The sequence below is a fragment of the Oncorhynchus clarkii genome, chromosome 3, assembly GCF_045791955.1.
Source record: "Oncorhynchus clarkii lewisi isolate Uvic-CL-2024 chromosome 3, UVic_Ocla_1.0, whole genome shotgun sequence".
Lineage (NCBI taxonomy): Eukaryota > Metazoa > Chordata > Actinopteri > Salmoniformes > Salmonidae > Oncorhynchus > Oncorhynchus clarkii.
Genome location: NC_092149.1, coordinates 10,986,706 through 11,002,013, shown reverse-complemented (window position 1 = coordinate 11,002,013; position 15,308 = coordinate 10,986,706). Strand labels below are relative to the sequence as shown.

The 15,308-nt window shown below is 47.1% G+C and overlaps 1 protein-coding gene across 6 annotated transcripts; it reads left to right on the top strand.

Moving 5' to 3' along the window:
* Positions 1–2,880: 2,880 nt before the first annotated feature.
* LOC139387789 (tyrosine-protein phosphatase non-receptor type 3-like) lies at positions 2,881–14,373 on the top strand. 6 transcript variants are annotated; one of them, XM_071134049.1, is made up of 26 exons: positions 2,881–3,055; positions 4,136–4,367; positions 4,574–4,668; positions 4,975–5,100; positions 5,281–5,323; positions 6,720–6,801; positions 7,059–7,103; positions 7,208–7,260; positions 7,440–7,557; positions 7,670–7,757; positions 7,843–7,931; positions 8,012–8,075; positions 8,160–8,362; positions 8,447–8,572; positions 8,680–8,832; positions 8,937–9,036; positions 9,133–9,210; positions 9,294–9,350; positions 9,448–9,604; positions 9,689–9,864; positions 10,019–10,109; positions 10,312–10,373; positions 12,360–12,488; positions 13,048–13,193; positions 13,276–13,411; positions 13,546–14,373. In XM_071134049.1, the coding sequence occupies exons 3-26, from the start codon at positions 4,600–4,602 to the stop codon at positions 13,633–13,635; spliced, it is 2,481 nt and encodes an 826-aa protein (XP_070990150.1). In that variant the 5' UTR covers positions 2,881–3,055; positions 4,136–4,367; positions 4,574–4,599; the 3' UTR covers positions 13,636–14,373. The 6 variants fall into 6 exon arrangements, with proteins under 6 accessions (XP_070990150.1, XP_070990142.1, XP_070990134.1 ...); XM_071134041.1 differs by having other exon boundaries at positions 2,908–3,055; positions 4,136–4,477; XM_071134033.1 differs by adding an exon at positions 10,501–10,647 and having other exon boundaries at positions 2,923–3,055; positions 4,136–4,668; positions 8,955–9,036; positions 13,546–14,371.
* Positions 14,374–15,308: the final 935 nt, after the last annotated feature.

Genomic DNA, 15,308 nt, shown 5'->3' with positions numbered 1-15,308 from the left:
CGATAGACAGCTGCCTCTGATTGGGAACCACACTCGGCAAAACAATAAAAAAAAAATAGAAAACAGATTTTCCTACCCGAGTCACACCCTGCCCTAACCAAACATAGAGAATAAATGTGGATCTCTAAGGTCAGGACGTTTTATTTTTATTTATTTATTTCACCTTTATTTAACCAGGTAGGCAAGTTGAGAACAAGTTCTCATTTACAATTGCGACCTGGCCAAGATAAAGCAAAGCAGTTCGACAGATACAACGACACAGAGTTACACATGGAGTAAAACAAACATACAGTCAATAATACAGTATAAACAAGTCTATATAAGATGTGAGCAAATGAGGTGAGAAGGGAGGTAAAGGCAAAGAAAGGCCATGGTGGCAAAGTAAATACAATATAGCAAGTAAAACACTGGAATGGTAGATTTGCAATGGATAATGTACAAAGTAGAAATAAAAATAATGGGGTTCAAAGGAGCAAAATTAATTAATTAATTAAATACAGTAGGGAAAGAGGTAGTTTGGGCTAAATTATAGGTGGGCTATGTACAGGTGCAGTAATCTGTGAGCTGCTCTGACAGTTGGTGCTTAAAGCTAGTGAGGGAGATAAGTGTTTCCAGTTTTAGAGATTTTTGTAGTTCGTTCCAGTCATTGGCAGCAGAGAACTGGAAGGAGAGGCGGCCAAAGAAATAATTGGTTTTGGGGGTGACTAGAGAGATATACCTGCTGGAGCGTGTGCTACAGGTGGGAGATGCTATGGTGACCAGCGAGCTGAGATAAGGGGGGACTTTACCTAGCAGGGTCTTGTAGATGACATGGAGCCAGTGGGTTTGGCGACGAGTATGAAGCGAGGGCCAGCAAATGAGAGCGTACAGGTCGCAATGGTGGGTAGTATATGGGGCTTTGGTGACAAAACGGATTGCACTGTGATAGACTGCATCCAATTTGTTGAGTAGAGTATTGGAGGCTATTTTGTAAATGACATCGCCAAAGTCGAGGATTGGTAGGATGGTCAGTTTTACAAGGGTATGTTTGGCAGCATGAGTGAAGGATGCTTTGTTGCGAAATAGGAAGCCAGTTCTAGATTTAACTTTGGATTGGAGATGTTTGATATGGGTCTGTTTGTTGACTTGGCTTTCGAAGACCTTAGAAAGGCATGGTAGGATAGATATAGGTCTGTAGCAGTTTGGGTCAAGAGTGTCCCCCCCTTTGAAGAGGGGGATGACCGCAGCTGCTTTCCAATCTTTGGGAATCTCAGACGACACGAAAGAGAGGTTGAACAGGCTAGTAATAGGGGTGGCAACAATTTCGGCAGATAATTTTAGAAAGAAAGGGTCCAGATTGTCTAGCCCGGCTGATTTGTAGGGGTCCAGATTTTGCAGCTCTTTCAGAACATCAGCTGAACGGATTTGGGAGAAGGAGAAATGGGGAAGGCTTGGGCGAGTTGCTGTGGGGGGTGCAGTGCTGTTGACCTGGGTAGGAGGTGGTCTGACGTGACAGTCAGACCATGCTGTTTTCCAAACTACCCCAGGAAGATACAAAGGTCAAGGTCAGACTTCATCTGCTTTGGTCCAGAAACAGGTACACTCTGTTCAGAGTCACTACAAACTGTAGGCTGTAGTGACTGAGGAGGAATGACTACTGTCGATTTATCACACTCAACATTGACCTGACCTCTGACATTCAACCTTCCTCTCATTGGCCATTTAGAAAACACATGCTTGCATTATAATGGACCTACACTATATATTTATATAAATTATAATGGATCAACAATATATATTTATATAAATTATAATGGACCTACACTATATATTTATATACTATATATTTATATAAATTATAATGGACCTACACTATATATTTATATACTATATATTTATATAAATTATAATGGACCTACACTATATATTGTCAAATAACTCCCCCTTTTCTGGCCTGCAAATTGATTTTGACAAACAAATCAGTCCCCCCAAAAATCTGTGCGGCCCTCGAACCAAAACGTTTGCCCACCCTTGTCCTAGGTGGGCCAGAGTGTCAGTGGATTTTTTCTCCTCCCTTGTACTTGATCAATTAACGCCATTAATTAGTTAGGATCTCCCCTCACCTGGTTGTCTACACAAATTAATTCGCCACGAATTGAAAAAAAAATAACGAACCCCCGCTTCAGCAGTACCTCGTTTTCCCTGTAGATGGCAGCAGGACCCCAGAGAGGTTCCATGGGAGTAAATTACAGGCTGTTTGACATTGGATTACAACATATTCTGTTAGGACACAGACCGGTACATTGATAGTAATGTGATTGTCTCGATCGGATAAGAAAATCACATTTTAATTGGGGATGTAATTAGACAGGTTTCATTCTCTGCATCTGGCCTGGAATGGAACAACTGGAGATATCTGACTTTGAAGATGAGTACAGATGAACGAGGAGAAGAGACAATGAGATGGAGTCATTTGACGGTTGAGATATAGGAAAGGAGACAAGGAGATGACGCTGCGAGCCCCTGACTGGACCATGGATGAGCCTCCTCACGATAGGACATGTGGAAGCTATGCTGAGACACCATTCATTTTCTCATATGAATAAGTAACATAGGCTACTTCAAGGAAGGAAGGAAAGAATGATTCGTTCCCAAAGTAGTCCCAATGAACAAAACCGGAGGGACTCCACTCTTTTGCGGACCAGCCAAGAACCTAGACCGAGTTTCACTTTCACATCTCTGGAAGTTGAGCTTTTTTTCAAAGTATATTCCACCCCTTGTTCTGGTGAATCAGAGTGTCACTCTACAGTTCTGTAGGACTGCGTGAACAGATGACATGATATCTTCTTCCTCTGATGAAAGAATATGATCTGCTGTAGGCTACAGCGGGGGTGGTTGAGGACCAGAACACGCATCCATCAAGGCGGGAGCGCGCATTGTGAAGAGGCGGGGCAGCGGGAATATCTCTTTCCGGATATTTACCTCCACCTGCCCGCGCGACGCGCCCAGTTCCAAGGTTTTTAACAGCGGTAGTATCAACGGACATGACAAAGTTCCCAAATCCAGGACTACTGAGGTATTTTAACTGATCTTCTCGAGCTAGATTGTCTGTGTTCTCATAACAATCCTCCAGGATCAACTTGATATCTGAAGTAACGTTAAAGTTGCTGAATGGCATGTTGAGCGTAGTAGCAGAAGAACCTACAACATTAGGCTATGTTTATGTTGGTCGTTCATAGAGCCTACTTAGTTTAAAGTTCACGTCGAGGCTGTATGTTTCAAATAACGTCCAATATACTATATGGGAGGTTGTCTTATTCTCCGTGTTAATCATTGCGATACACTAGTTTAATCGATAACCGAGATGACGTTGCTCATCTGAAAACAAGTTCGCCAATGCAACCAGGAGCAAATCTCAGGCCTAGTTGACACACTTTAAATAGGCAATGTTGTATACCAATACTGCCCACTCAACAGTCTAGACTTGGCAAAAAACTCTGTCCTAAAATAGTTTAGGCAGCTCAGTTCTATCTGGTGTGAATGTCATTATCATCATGGAAAATCAGGCGTGAGAGAGTGCTCTACTCACTGTAATGTATTCAAAGTATTCAGTGAGTGAGTCCAAACATTAACGTGTGTGAGAGAGAGAGAGGCCTACAAAAATACCTGCCCCACTCCCCTCAGCCTACATTAACAAGCACACACAGGGCTGTTATTAAAAGCATGGGTTAGTGGGTTGCTGCCCAGTAGAACTGGTGTGTAAAAAAAAACTGCAGCTCATGTGTGTGCATGTAGATCTGAGATCAGTTCCTAGGCCTGTGGATGGACCAGCTTGTCTCTGACAATGTTTAACATTCTTATCATTCAGCAGTCTGCACAGGGCGGAGGAGAGAACAGGGAAAAAAGGACATGTTCAGACTCTGGACAGATAATAATGTATTACCAACATACACACTGCATTACTCATTGTAGCATGATACTGCTCCAGACACACATATTACTCACTGGGCCTGTGTGTGTGAGAAGTAGAAAAGGGGCTGTTCACTGCAGACGATGTCATCCTTAGGGAGGGGCTAAACTACATGAGCAGATATCATCACAGTTTCCAGAGTCTGGAGGTGTTTCATTAAGATGTGTGTGTGTTATCTCTCCCCAGGTTGTGGAGAGATGGACTGAGGGTTGTGTCAGTGTGTGTGTGTGTGTGAGTGACGCGTAATTCAGAGTGCAAAGACACAGAGACGTGACAGTCCCGCGTCCCATTGTGACATAGCTACGCGGCTCTGAGACCACTGGGGGAACACACAGCCATAACGGGTACCTCCCCAACATTCCCAACCAACGCAGCTCTGAGACCACTGTCTGCAGGGGAAAACACACAGCCATAACGGGTACCTCCCCAGCATTCCCAACCAACGTGGCTCCACATACTCGTCCCTCTATTGATTTGAATGTGTTGACAGTTGGAGAAATAGCTTGAGCCGCATTGAGAATTAGAAAAGTATGAAAGCCAATGGTCCAATATTCTAGAATACTGCTGTGCGTGCACGTTGTGGACACTGATAGACGTGTGTGTGTGTGTGTGTGTGTGTGTAAGAGGTTGAGTAACCCGCGGTAACAGACATGCCCAAACCTGATCTACTCTGTTTGGTTCAACTACTGGACAACACTATCCAGACCTTTACAGTCAACGTGAGTACACACAGTCCTGAGTAGAGTGGGAATGATAGACCGGGAGACTCAGATCTCAGCTTCCTAATGATAGACCGGGAGACTCAGATCTCAGCTTCCTAATGATAGACTGGGAGACTCAGATCTCAGCTTCCTAATAATAGACCAGGAGACTCAGATCTCAGCTTCCCATTGATCTCAATACACAACCTTGACCTGGAGAACACACTCACTAGAAAGGCTTTACCAAAACACACTGTACTGCAATATCACACACACACACACACTGACTGACTCCCGGTATAAGGTGTGTTTTGCGTCTCTCAGAAGCAGGATGCAGGTGAGGTTTTGCTGGAGCAGGTGTGTAACCAGCTGGGTCTGTTGGAGAGACACTTCTTCAGTCTGCAGCTACGAGACTCCAACACCACCATCGTCACTCAAACACACTCTCCTGTGAGTAGCTACACTAACACAGCTCAAAACACACTATCCTGTGAGTAGCTACACTAACACAGCTCAAAACACACTATCCTGTGAGTAGCTACACACACACATTTAGTGAATACTCTAAAACGCACACAACAGATGGTGAATGTAGCATCATGTCTTTGATTAACATAGTTTGTCTTGCAGAGGTGGCTGGAGGCCAACAAACCACTGAAGAAGCAGCTGAAAGGTAAGAAACACTAAATGAGACCTTGGCCTGAGCCCAGTGACGCCCTACTGTTTAGCCTGAGCCCAGTGACGCCCTACTGTTTAGCCTGAGCCCAGTGACGCCCTACTGTTTAGCCTGAGCCCAGTGACGCCCTACTGTTTAGCCTGAGCCCAGTGACGCCCTACTGTTTAGCCTGAGCCCAGTGACGCCCTACTGTTTAGCCTGAGCCCAGTGACGCCCTACTGTTTAGCCTGAGCCCAGTGACGCCCTACTGTTTAGCCTGAGCCCAGTGACGCCCTACTGTTTAGCCTGAGCCCAGTGACGCCCTACTGTTTAGCCTGAGCCCAGTGACGCCCTACTGTTTAGCCTGAGCCCAGTGACGCCCTACTGTTTAGCCTGAGCCCAGTGACGCCCTACTGTTTAGCCTGAGCCCAGTGACGCCCAACTGTTTAGCCTGAGCCCAGTGACGCCCTACTGTTTAGCCTGAGCCCAGTGACGCCCAACTGTTTAGCCTGAGCCCAGTGCCGTCCTACAGTTTGGCCCAGTGACGCCCTACTGTTTAGCCTGAGCCCAGTGACGCCCTACTGTTTAGCCTGAGCCCAGTGCCGTCCTACTGTTTAGCCCAGTGCCGTCCTACTGTTTAGCCCAGTGCCGCCCTACTGTTTAGCCCAGTGACGCCCTACTGTTTAGCCCAGTGACGCCCTACTGTTTAGCCCAGTGACGCCCTACTGTTTAGCCCAGTGACGCCCTACTGTTTAGCCCAGTGACGCCCTACTGTTTAGCCCAGTGACGCCCGACTGTTTAGCCCAGTGACGCCCGACTGTTTAGCCCAGTGACGCCCGACTGTTTAGCCCAGTGACGCCCGACTGTTTAGCCCAGTGACGCCCGACTGTTTAGCCCAGTGACCCCCGACTGTTTAGCCCAGTGACGCCCTACTGTTTAGCCCAATGATGCCCTACGGTTTAGCCCAATGATGCCCTACGGTTTAGCCTGAGCACAGTGACACCCTACTGTTTAGTCCAGTGACGCCCGACTGTTTAGCCCAGTGACCCCCGACTGTTTAGCCCAGTGACGCCCGACTGTTTAGCCCAATGATGCCCTACGGTTTAGCCTGAGCACAGTGACACCCTACTGTTTAGTCCAGTGACGCCCGACTGTTTAGCCCAGTGACCCCCGACTGTTTAGCCCAGTGACCCCCGACTGTTTAGCCCAGTGACGCCCGACTGTTTAGCCCAGTGACCCCCGACTGTTTAGCACAGTGACACCCTACTGTTTAGTCCAGTGTGCATTTTGATAAATGATAAATATAAGATTGTATTCTGTTAGAAGGTGGTGGGGATCATATTAAGGTCAGGGGTGATGGATTATTAAGGTCAGAGGTCATTGGGCTGTGTCTAACAGCATCTCTGTTAAACAGGAGTTGTCTCTCCATTCTACCTGACCCTCCGAGTCCGATTCTTCATCTCAGACCCCAACTCTCTACAGCATGACCAGACCAGGTATGGACATGAGAGATCATGGTCTCGTGATGAGGTAGCCCTGCCTGACACTTCAAATTCACTGGAACCTTTGGCCCAATATTGAATTTCCTCTTGGTCTAATGGTCAAGAGGTTGGGTTCTCCTATGGGAGACCTGGGTTCAGAGCCCCTGTGTGTGTGTGTACCTGTGGACTATGTTGAGAGAGTGTGTGTCATTAGCTTGTACTGTACATGTGTGATTCAGATCATAAGTCTCTACTGTCCTGTGTGTCTTCAGACATATGTACTTCCTCCAGATCAGGAGTGACATCAGAGAGGGCAGGTCAGACACTACGAGCTTCCACCTACACGTGCATTCCCTCTTACTCCACCTAGTGGTGTAAACAATGTGACTTTACATTGAGAAAGTGTGTGTGTGTCCTGCAGGTTGAAGTGTCCTCTGAGTGCAGCTGTAGTACTGGCCTCCTATGCTGTGCAGTGTAAGTTACACTCTTCTTTGGTCTTTTTAGTGTGTTGTCTGTCTGGGGGTTTAACATAATCTGTCCCCCCCCCCCCCCCCCCCCCCCTCTCTCTCTGTTTCACCCCTTCTCTTGCTCTCTCTCACCCCTTCTCTTGCTCTCTCTCACCCCTTCTCGCTCTTTCTCTCTCTGTGTTGTAGCTGAGCTAGGTGACTACTCCCCAGACCTTCTCCCTGGTTACCTGTCCAAAAGCCACTTCCTCCCAGAGCAGGATGATGACTTCCTGTCTAGAGTAGAGGCTCTGTACCCAGGGCACAGGTACACACCCACACCAGGCACGTGTACAGCACCCCCTTATCCTACTAGAGGACATGGTGGAGCTGTTAGCATAATGCTGATACCAACCTATCCTACTCATGGGCTGTTTCAGGGGGCTGAAGCAGAGTGAGGCAGAGCTGTGTTTTCTCAACACAGCAAGAACTCTGGAGATGTATGGAGTGGAGCTACACACTGCCATGGTAAGTACCTCCATAAGTCTCCCTCTGACTCGCCCTCGTCTTCCCTCTTCTCCCTCTTATGTTTCCATCTCTTTCTTTCTCTCAGGACTCTGACAGTTCCCCCCTATTGGTGGGATTGGCCTCAGGGGGCGTGGCTATCTTCTGTAACATGATTTGCTCCAGTTTCTTCCCCTGGTGAGCACCTGGACTTCTGATCAGACACACACACACACCACACACAAATACACACCCTGAGTGTGTATTGTCCCCTGCAGGGTGAACATCATCAAGATATCCTTCAAGAGGAAACGATTCCTTATGCAGCTCAGACGCAAACATGTGAGTCCTGATTGGCAAAAAATTGCGTCCTGCTCTCCTATTGGCTGACCTTAGTGTTGTCTTCATAACCTGTGTGTGTTCCAGGGGGAGACGCAGGACTGTGTAGTGAGTCTGGTCCTGCCATGCCCCAGGGCCTGTAAGAACCTGTGGAGGTCATGTGTGGACCATCACTGCTTCTTCTACACCAACCTGGCAACCCGTAGCCCACACCACACCAACCTGGCAACCCAGATACACAACAAGCTGCTCCCACAACACTGGGCCTTGGGCAGCACTAAAACAGACAGGCAAGCACACACACATCATACACACTATCTTTCTGTCTTTCTTTTACTCATCTGCACACACACACACTCTCGTCTCCTCTGCAGTGGTCCAGTGTGTAAGAAAGTGATGGGTGGGATGGAGTGGAACCCAGCTCTGAGAGGATCCACCTCGTCAGAACACCTGGAGACCAAGAGCCTACCTTCCCGATCCCCCCCGCTCACACCTAACTGGTACTACCGACACTACAGCCTCACACACTGCTACAGCAGGAGATACCATGAAAGGGGTAGCTGTGACTAGGGGTAACTTCATCGTACCTTCTCTCTCTCTCTGTTAGGCGGAGTCCTCGTGTGCGTCATGGCGCCCGTAAACCCCGGCCCTCCTCAGTGGAGCTGAACAATGACCTGCGAGATGTGTCGGAGGGGGAGGATGTCTTTTACACCTACAGGGTCTCCCTCAGCAGCAGCCAGGAGGGCACGCCTACACACAGGTCAGACACACACACACACACACACACACACACTTAATGTGTGTGTATCAGTGTAAAGTACATTCTCATGTTGGAGTCAGTTCTGAACACAGTATCTATCTCAGTGTTTCTGGCACTCACAGCCAAGGAGGTGGATGGTCGCAGGTTGATGACATCAGCACAGGAGAGGAAGACATTAAGGCCACCTCTCACTACCGGGACAAGGTCAGTTACCCAGACAGACAAGGGAGTGATCCAGTATTTGTGATAAAGTATCTCATCTGTGTGTGCCAGACTCAGTAAACTCTGTGTGTGTTGCAGCGTGCTCTTGGTGATGGCGACCTGCTATTGGTGCGTCTCGCTCCTGATCACGATGGAAAGTTTGGTTTCAATGTCAAAGTGAGTCTCCCCTTCAATTAATCACACACCTACTCTCTTACATGCAGTACCATTCCTGTATCCCTGACTGTTCCTCTTCTCAGGGTGGCGTGGACCAGAAGATGTCCCTGGCCATATCCCAGGTCAACCCTGACTCCCCTGTAAGTGTGTTCTGGTTTGCCTGTGTAGATAATGCATTTGTAAACAGTACTTTAGATTAATCCAATGTGATTTGACTTGTTGATGAATTGATTGTAGGCGGGGCGGGTTGAGCCAAGGTTGTTAGAAGGTGACCAGGTCGTGCTGATCAACGGTCGCGACATCTCTGAACACACGCATGACCAGGTGGTCATGTTTATAAGAGCCAGCAGAGAGTCCCACTCCAGAGAACTGGCTCTGCTTATACGACGCAAAGGTAACACACACTAGAGAGCGCAAGAGAGTGGGCCTGCTAATCAGACACTGATGCAGGTAACACACTGTGTGTGTGTGTGTTTAGGTCCAGGGCGTGTGGCCCCCCTGCTGCAGTTTCCCTCTGCCCTGTCTCTGACTGGCCAATCACACAGTGATACACTGCTTCTGCCTGGCCAATCAGAACAAGGCCAGACACTTGAAGAGTCCATGAAACAACTGGAGAGGGGAATCCAGACAGGCACTCTCACCTTCCACTTCGAGGTGTGTTTTAGTTATACAACAACACTATGAAAGGGACTTGCTTCTGTGTTAAATGTAACAGATACACTTTGGGAATAACTTGTCAATAAGACCTGCTGTTGACAATCCAGACAGAAGAGCATGGTGAGTGATGGTGGTGATGTGTGTGTTGTAGAACCTGTACATGAGGAAGCCTGGCCTGTCAGTAGCCTGCGCTCGTCTCCCTGAGAACACAGACAAGAACAGATACAAGGACGTGCTGCCCTGTGAGTACACACACCATCTCACACACTGTGTGTCCTAGTAGGAGTGACTCGACATGCCAGTGTACCCATCTTCCCTAATGTCCTGAATTTGTGGAGATGGAGGACAGGACACTGGTGCTTTGTTTGTTGAGCTGGTAAGGTGGTTTGGGTGGGTCTGGAGGGCCCTGGTTCTGACTCCATCTCTAATTATTTGTTCTGTCAGATGACATCTCCAGAGTGGTACTTCAGGACCAAGAGGACTACATCAATGCAAGCCACATCACGGTCAGTACACACTGTGTTTAGTGTTGTCCTTGTTGGTTTGTGTATAGTGATGCTGTATTTGTGTAGTGTGTGTGTGTGTGTGTTTGTTGTCTTGTTTGTGTATAGTCATGCTGTGTGTGTGTCTCAGGTGATGCCCCCAGGGTCTGGTGTGTGTCTGCGCTACATTGCAGCTCAAGGACCGCTGCCTCAGACCTGCACTCACTTCTGGCAGAGTGTGTGGGAGCAACACACACACACCATCATCATGCTCACCACACTCACCGAGAGAGGACGGGTATGCACACGGGCCCTCTCTCTCTCTTTCAAAGTGAAACACATTTAGTGAATGAGAATGGGTACAGCACACACAGGTTTACCAAGGTCCCAGGCTCATTGTGAGTCGCTGTCTGCGTCTTTGCCTGCCTGTTGCTTGGTAACCTGAAGCTCTCACTGATTGATTGTCTTGCTGATATTCCACAAGTGCCCTGGTTTTTCTCACACACACACACACATTCATGCTGACAGTCAGTTTCCACTCATCTCCTGATGTAATACAGTGCCTTGCGAAAGTATTCGGCCCCCTTGAACTTTGCGACCTTTTGCCACATTTCAGGCTTCAAACATAAAGATATAAAACTGTATTTTTTTTATGAAGAATCAACAACAAGTGGGACACAATCATGAAGTGGAACGACATTTATTGGATATTTCAAACTTTTTTAACAAATCAAAAACTGAAAAATTGGGCGTGCAAAATTATTCAGCCCCCTTAAGTTAATATTTTGTAGCGCCACCTTTTGCTGCGAATACAGCTATAAGTCGCTTGGGGTATGTCTCTATCAGTTTTGCACATCGAGAGACTGACATTTTTTCCCATTCCTCCTTGCAAAACAGCTCGAGCTCAGTGAGGTTGGATGGAGAGCATTTGTGAACAGCAGTTTTCAGTTCTTTCCACAGATTCTCGATTGGATTCAGGTCTGGACTTTGACTTGGCCATTCTAACACCTGGATATGTTTATTTTTGAACCATTCCATTGTAGATTTTGCTTTATGTTTTGGATCATTGTCTTGTTGGAAGACAAATCTCTGTCCCAGTCTCAGGTCTTTTGCAGACTCCATCAGGTTTTCTTCCAGAATGGTCCTGTATTTGGCTCCATCCATCCTCCCATCAATTTTAACCATCTTCCCTGTCCCTGCTGAAGAAAAGCAGGCCCAAACCATGATGCTGCCACCACCATGTTTGACAGTGGGGATGGTGTGAGCTGTGTTGCTTTTACGCCAAACATAACGTTTTGCATTGTTGCCAAAAAGTTCAATTTTGGTTTCATCTGACCAGAGCACCTTCTTTCACATGTTTGGTGTGTCTCCCAGGTGGCTTGTGGCAAACTTTAAACAACACTTTTTATGGATATCTTTAAGAAATGGCTTTCTTCTTGCCACTCTTCCATAAAGGCCAGATTTGTGCAATATACTACTGATTGTTGTCCTATGGACAGAGTCTCCCACCTCAGCTGTAGATCTCTGCAGTTCATCCAGAGTGATCATGGGCCTCTTGGCTGCATCTCTGATCAGTCTTCTCCTTGTATGAGCTGAAAGTTTAGAGGGACGGCCAGGTCTTGGTAGATTTGCAGTGGTCTGATACTCCTTCCATTTCAATATTATCGCTTGCACAGTGCTCCTTGGGATGTTTAAAGCTTGGGAAATCTTTTTGTATCCAAATCCGGTTTTAAACTTCTTGACAACAGTATAACATATCTTTATGTTTGAAGCCTGAAATGTGGCAAAAGGTCGCAAAGTTCAAGGGGGCCGAATACTTTCGCAAGGCACTGTATATGTACTGGCCCTGAGAATGTCCTGAGATGTTTGGGAGAACATAGTGAGTGAAGCACTGACTCAGAAATATGAAACACAGCTCAGTAAAATAACATTTCTCAGAGCTTAAAGATTAGACTCTATAGTAAATCAATATTAATGAATATCAAAATGAATCATGTGTGTGTGTTTCAGACTAAGTGCCACCAGTACTGGCCACACCCTCCTGAAGTGAGGGATTATGGGTACCTGAGGGTCAGCTGCCACTCTGAGGAATGCAACCTGGCATACGTCACACGCCAATTCACTCTCACACACACACAGGTAACACACAAACAAGACCTTACTCACATAACATTAGGTGTGCCATATATGTATGTGTGCCATATGTGAGTTCTCCACAGGAAACATTGACCAAACTATCCCCATCCATCTCCATGCGTTTCTGCTTCCATTGGTATTGTGTTTATTTACCTTTACAACACAGAGGTTAATATAGAACATGTTCTCCTTTACAATAATAGCCTGCCAAAGAGTACACACAACACTACACTGCTGTGCAGACCCATCTGTTCCTCTGGCTGTCAGTTAAACCATGCATGGACCACAGGCTGGACAACACATTCCTCCTCCATCTCTCCCTCTACTCTCCTCCTTTATCCCTCCTCCATCTAACTCTACTCTCCATCTCTCCCTCATCACAGTAACTAACGAGTTACCATACCCTACACGTTTCTCTCTCCTCCATCTCTCCCATTACAATCATCACATATCCAAGTTCATTTAATTTATGAAAATATCTTTGATGAGAGACAGATAGGGGAAAAGTGTGTGTTCTCTCAACTGTTTTCCATCTGTTTTTCCTATACGTGTGTGTTTCCAGCTGGGAGAGGAGCGTTCGGTGACCCACCTGCAGTATGTAGCATGGCCAGACCATGGTGTACCTGATGACCCCTCAGACTTCCTGCTGTTCATCACCTCTGTTAGAGAGAGGAGGACAGGAGACACACCACTTATGGTGCACTGCAGGTACACACACACACACACACACACACACACACACTAGGGTTACAAGATTTTTAACACCTCATGTATGTTGATATAATTGCAGCGCAGGGATTGGGCGTACAGGTGTTCTCATTACCATGGAGACAGCGTTGTCGCTGTTGGAGAGCGGTCGACCTGTGTTCCCTCTGGACATCATCAGGACGCTCCGAGACCAGAGGGCCATGATGATCCAGACCACGGTACACACACGCCTATACGTCTAACCATTAGCTACTCTCCTCCCAAGATCAGCATTGAAACCCTAATGACTATGTCTGCAACTTCCTTTGGTATGTTTGTATGTGACTGGACTGTTTTTATGTTTGTGTTCAAGTGTCAGTTCCGGTTTATGTGTGAGGCCATCCTGCGTGTCTACAGAGAGAGAGAAGAGAGTATTCTGCAGCACCACCCTCAGCACTGCTAATGGACCATTAACAGGAGGATGGGGGGACAGCTAGCCACAGCACTAGGCAAACAGGAAGATGGGGGGACAGCTAGCCACAATGCTAGGCTAACAGGAGGTGGGGGGACAGCTATCCACAATGCTAGGCTAACAGAAGGATGGCTAGCCACAGCACTAGGCTAACAGGTGGGGGGACAGCTATCCACAATGCTAGGCTAACAGGAGAAGAGGACTGCTAGCCCCAGCGCTAGGCTAACAGGAGAAGAGGACAGCTAGGCTGTAGCCTTAGAGAGCCATAGCACTCCACTAGCCTTAAGTGCTCGGCAACGGCTAGCCTTCTGTTGCTACAGCACATAACGAGCCATAGTGCCGAATGTGCTCAGCTAGTCCTATCCTTATGTTAGCCATAGAGCACCGCTAGCAGGAAGGACCATGTACTGCAAAGGTCTTTTTAAAATGTATTTAAAAAAAAATAATAATAATAATTCTCTGGGACCAAAGTGCTACTGTATGAGTGACTGAAGACTGTATCTCAGTTCCTCTTGAGTGGCGGCTATATAGCTTTCCTAATAGTGGGTTGAGGCAAGTTCCTCCTGAGCGGAGGCTATAGGATTGACTGGTCTGTCTGCATTGTTGGGAGAGTGTTGAGGCTTTCGGTGGATTCACAGTAAAGATGAACACTGCCAGAGCCACCACACACTACCCCCGATCCCACCTTCCCTAAATTATTGACACACTGAATAAACACACTGACATCTACTTGGAGCTCTTTGTCTGTTTGTTGACGGGGTAAAAGTCAGTTGATCGTATCTTACATTCTCAGAGTGAATTTTACAGATGAAAGATATGTGATATCAGTTCCAGGTCCATTTTTATGTATATTTGTGGTCTGTGGAGTCGCCTGCACATATCAAAACATTGTAGGTGTCGAGTCCTACAGGCTGCAGTGCAGTTAGACCCCATTTAAACACATTCCTGTGACCTGCCTTAGACGCACGCTCCAGTTCAGTGTCAACATAAGTCCCAGACCATGTTGTACATTCTACTGATATCATAGAAAGATGTGAGGGGCAGAGTAGCCATTACTACTAAACAACCATAGCAGGCAGATATCCGGAGTTAGTCAAATTAATATATTTGTTTTAGGAGAGGTGAACTCTGCACTTTCACTGGTGTGTGTGTTTCTTTCTGCTTGAATCCCTCGGCTAAACCATAATCCTACCGGTTTGTTCTGAAATTGCATTATTTTTTGCTTGTCCTCAACATTACATTGTCCCTCTTGTTGTTTGTCCTCCACCGCGCTGGCCGTGGTGTCGCCTCTGGCCGGCAGGGAGCGCTGCTTCGCTGACAGCCTGGCCCCAGTATATATTTAAAAAAGTTTGTTCTGCGTTGTTTTTACGCAGGCGCAAAGCATGCCGTTTGTCCAGTTTCTCTGGTTGACTTACCTGTGAGGTGGAGCAGCTTCGGTTCTTCGCGAGAGGATTAAATAATATCGACCACGGGTTTAGGTAAGCGCGTCCCGGGAAACTGTAACCTCATTCCTAGCTATGTGAGACTATAGGGACGCCCGCTGCGGAGCTGCTCGAGATTTCAGAATCTGTGCAACAGCAGGTGCGCGAGCGAGGACAAACGGCGAGGGGGAGACGACGAGGGGGGGTGTGTGCTTCCGTGAGTGAGTACACTATTGAAACAGA